The 4,310-nt window shown below is 45.4% G+C and overlaps 1 protein-coding gene across 1 annotated transcript in view; it reads right to left on the bottom strand.

Annotated features, from left to right (window-relative positions):
* Window positions 1-3,101: 3,101 nt before the first annotated feature.
* Window positions 3,102-4,310, bottom strand: part of LOC132888316 (piggyBac transposable element-derived protein 4-like) — a 1,740-nt gene continuing 531 nt past the window's right edge. Inside the window, exon 1 of the mRNA XM_060924380.1 lies at window positions 3,102-4,310. This exon is cut by the window's right edge and continues 531 nt beyond it. Coding sequence (XP_060780363.1) covers window positions 3,102-4,310 — 1,209 coding nt within the window.

Genomic DNA, 4,310 nt, shown 5'->3' with positions numbered 1-4,310 from the left:
CCGGACTGAAGGGATTGACCTACCAGAGGGCAACATAGGTGATATCCAAGACAGCTACAAGTACCTTGGCATCCCACAGGCTAATGGAAACCATGAAGAGGCCACAAGGAAGTCAACCAAAGCCAAATACCTCCAGAGAGTAAGGCAGGTCCTGAAAAGTCAGCTGAATGGTAAAAACAAGGTCCGAGCCATCAACATGTACGCACTACCAGTCATCAGATACCCCGCTGGTATCATAAACTGGCCAAAGGAGGAGATAGAAGCCACAGATATCAAGACTAGAAAGCTCCTCACCATGCATGGAGGGTTCCACCCCAAGTCCAGCACCCTGAGACTATACACTAAGCGGAAAGAGGGAGGCCGAGGGCTAGTGAGCGTCAAGACCACGGTCCAGGATGAAACATCGAAAATCCGAGAATACATCAGAAAGATGGCCCCAAAGGATGAACTGCTAAGTGAATGTCTCAGGCAGCAGAACCCTGATGAGAGTGCAGAGGAGGAGGAGGAGGAACAGACAACCTGGAGAGACAAACCCCTACATGGCATGTACCACCGTCAGATAGAGGAAGTGGCTGATATCAAGAAATCCTACCAGTGGCTGGATAATGCAGGACTGACAGCACAGAGGCACTAATCATGGCAGCACAAGAACAGGCCATAAGCACAAGAGCCATAGAGGCCAGGATCTACCAGAGTAGATCAGACCCAAGATGCAGACTGTGCAAAGAAGCCCCTGAAACAGTCCAGCACATAGTAGCAGGGTGTAAGATGCTAGCTGGATCAGTGTACATGGAGAGGCACAACCAAGTGGCTGGGATAGTATACAGGAACATCTGCAACCAGTATGGAATAGAAATACCCAAGTCCCAATGGGCCATACCACAGAAGGTGGCTGAGAACAACAGGGCCAAGATTCTGTGGGACTTCAGCTTCCAGACTGACAAACAGATCCTGGCTAACCAACCGGACATAGTGGTGGTGGACAAAGAGCAGAAGAGGGTGGTGGTGATAGATGTGGCGATCCCAGCTGACGCCAACATCAGGAAGAAGGAACATGAGAAACTTGAGAAGTATCAAGGGTTGAAAGAGCAGCTGGAACGGATGTGGAAGGTCAAGGGTTGCGTGGTCCCCGTGGTAGTGGGGGCACTTGGGGCAGTAACCCCCAAACTGGGAGAGTGGCTCCAGCAAATCCCAGGAACAACATCTGAAGCCTCAGTCCAGAAGAGCGCAGTCCTAGGAACATCGAAGATACTGCGCAGAACCCTCAAACTCCCAGGCCTCTGGTAGAGGACCCGAGCTTGAGGATGACATGGATACCACCCCCCCGCCGGGGGTGAGAAGGAGATTTTATATATATATATATATATATATATATATATACACACATACATACATATATACATATACACGGGTTAAATTGGGATTGGTTATGTGGGGGGGGGCTCTGCCTCGCCCCTGCCCCAATATACTTTTTGGAAAATAACCCTCTCATTTGATAACCATATCATATTGCACAGAGATATACACCTTATCTGTGTGTTGTAGGCCTATGTCTGTCTTGTAGTGCCCCCCTACACATTATGGCAGTTTGAATGTAGATTGGTTGGCCAATGTAACAGATTGTACAGGTTGTTGTACATTGGTTTGAAGGAAATGATTAGTGGGGGGTCTGGGGGTCCTCCCCCAGAAGTTTTTTATTATCATACATGTTATTTGCTGAATTCTGGTGCATTTTAATAAGTTGTTAGCTGACTTTACAGAGGTAGGTTGAGCAATATCATGTTAAATCTTGTCACATGCCTACAGGTGAAAAATGTGAAGGAGAAATGTTCAGTGAGAAAATTTGAAGGCTTGCACAATCTTAAACCAAAACAGTTGATTTATTTTGGAGGATAAATGTTAAATATGCCAAAACACTGTCAGTCAAATTGTCAATCAAATATATTCATGCAGTGAATGCAACCAAATACAAACAACACTATAACATTGGAAGCATTTATTATTATTGTTATTATTATGTATTCAGGGGCGGCACGGTGGTGTAGTGGTTAGCGCTGTTGCCTCACAGCAAGAAGGTCCTGGGTTCGAGCCCCGGGGCCGGCAAGGGCCTTTCTGTGTGGAGTTTGCATGTTCTCCCCGTGTCCGCGTGGGTTTCCTCCGGGTGCTCCGGTTTCCCCCACAGTCCAAAGACATGCAGGTTAGGTTAACTGGTGACTCTAAATTGACCGTAGGTGTGAATGTGAGTGTGAATGGTTGTCTGTGTCTATGTGTCAGCCCTGTGATGACCTGGCGACTTGTCCAGGGTGTACCCCGCCTTTCGCCCGTAGTCAGCTGGGATAGGCTCCAGCTTGCCTGCGACCCTGTAGAAGGATAAAGCGGCTAGAGATAATGAGATGAGAGATGAGATAATAACAATAATAATTACACTAATAATACACTAATAATATTAACAATAAATAATAATAAATTAACATTAAATTAACCCTTGTATTGTGTTCGTGTTTTTGTTACACAGGGAGTGCTCCCGGGTCTGGTGGACCCATTGCACTTTAGGACTTTAACATCACCATATATTCAAACCTTTTTTGTTAAAATACTCAGCAACTGTTTCATTCATGCAATTTGCAAGTAGTATTAAGAACATATGTCTTATTTATTCCCCTTTACCTTTATTAATTTACATTTTAAAAGAAAATGCCACTCGTTTTTTTTTTTTTTTTATTAAAATGGAAGAAAATAAGGAAATGCATCATATAACAACCATAACTGGGTAATGATCCAAAATGTATAAATCAAACAAGTTCTTCCAACAGTTATTTATTTGAGATTCAACAGAAATTTAACCTATGCATGTCAGTTTACACAACATCTCTCTGAACAGCACTTGAATGCAAACAGATCCAGAACAGATTAGGACACACATGAGGGGCAGATTTTCACTGTATGTGTATTGCAGATATACTTCTGACACTTGGTGCATGTATATTGGGTTTTTCTATCCATCTGGGGTCCACACACTGCACAGCGCTTCCTTTTGTTGACAGTCACAATCTAAAAGAAAAGATTATCATTAAGCATTGTCTTCCAAGGAAAATGAAATATTACACTGAATCAGTACTATGAACAGTTACCTCAGGCATTGCAGATGATGTCTCTGTAATTTCACATGAAGTGGCACCACTGTCTTCCTCCTGGATCCTCCTCACAATGGCTGCAGAGACTGGGGTTCTTGGAAGATGCTGCCTTCTTCCAATTTGTGGTCTCACCAGCATTTTCCCCAATTCCTCAAGATAGAGACGACGCTTCTGCAGCATTCCCTCATTCCAGTGTGGGTGCAATGACATCCAAATGACGAACGCGTTGTATGCGGAGATATCCAACATGTCAAAAAATAAAACCAAAGGCCATCGCAGGGTCCTCCTTTTGCAGCTGTATGTCGTCACCAGTTTATCGAGGTTGTCCACCCCTCCTTTTGTGGCATTGTAGTCCATGACCATTTCCGGCTTCAGATGGTCCTGACCACAGATTCTTCCACTCCTGTGCAGTGTACTCATGAGCACCACATTTTTGCCTTTCTTTGGTACATATGAGACCAGGGTGGTGTCAGGTGTGTAGGCAAATTTGGAAGAGTACACAGGCCTGTTGTTCAGTTTCAGCAGGTGGGGAGGGAGCTCCAGCTTGTTTTTACGTACTGTGCCCAACATGGTCACCTTTCGCTTTAGCAGCTCCTGACCCAGCTTGTGTGACGTGAAAAAATTGTCACATGTGATGTTGTGTCCCGACAGCCCCTGAGCCATATCGAGGACCACTCTCATCCCTTGATTTTTCTCAGGGGCTCCTCCCCTGCATTTCCCTGTGTAAACCTGTAGGTTCCACGCGTACGAGGAAGCTGAATCACAGGCAGCCCAAATCTTAATACCATACTTGGCAGGCTTGGATGGTATGTACTGTCGAAATGGGCAGCGACCCCGGAATGGCATCAGCTGCTCATCAACAGTGACATTGGGACCAGGGTTATAAAGGAGTGGGAGACGCGCTACCCACTTGTCCCACACGGTCCTGATGGCAGCTAACTTGTCTCTCTGCTGTCGAACTGGTCTGTCGTCACGGACATCAAAACGGATGGTCCTGGAAATGATGTTGAAAGTTTGCAGAGACATTGTTGATTGGAAAAGTTCTCTTCCAGTTTCTTTGTCCCACAGGGATTCTGTGGCCTCTCCTTTGGACTTGAAAACACCGGCAAGGATGAGAACCCCAAAGTATGCATCTAAATCCGTTTCATCTAAATCCTTCCACCTCTCTCCAAATAC

Source organism: Neoarius graeffei, chromosome 6 (assembly GCF_027579695.1).
Source record: "Neoarius graeffei isolate fNeoGra1 chromosome 6, fNeoGra1.pri, whole genome shotgun sequence".
NCBI classification, from domain to species: Eukaryota; Metazoa; Chordata; class Actinopteri; order Siluriformes; family Ariidae; genus Neoarius; species Neoarius graeffei.
The sequence above is the reverse complement of the archived record's forward strand: the minus strand, read 5'-3'. Positions and strand labels throughout refer to the sequence as shown.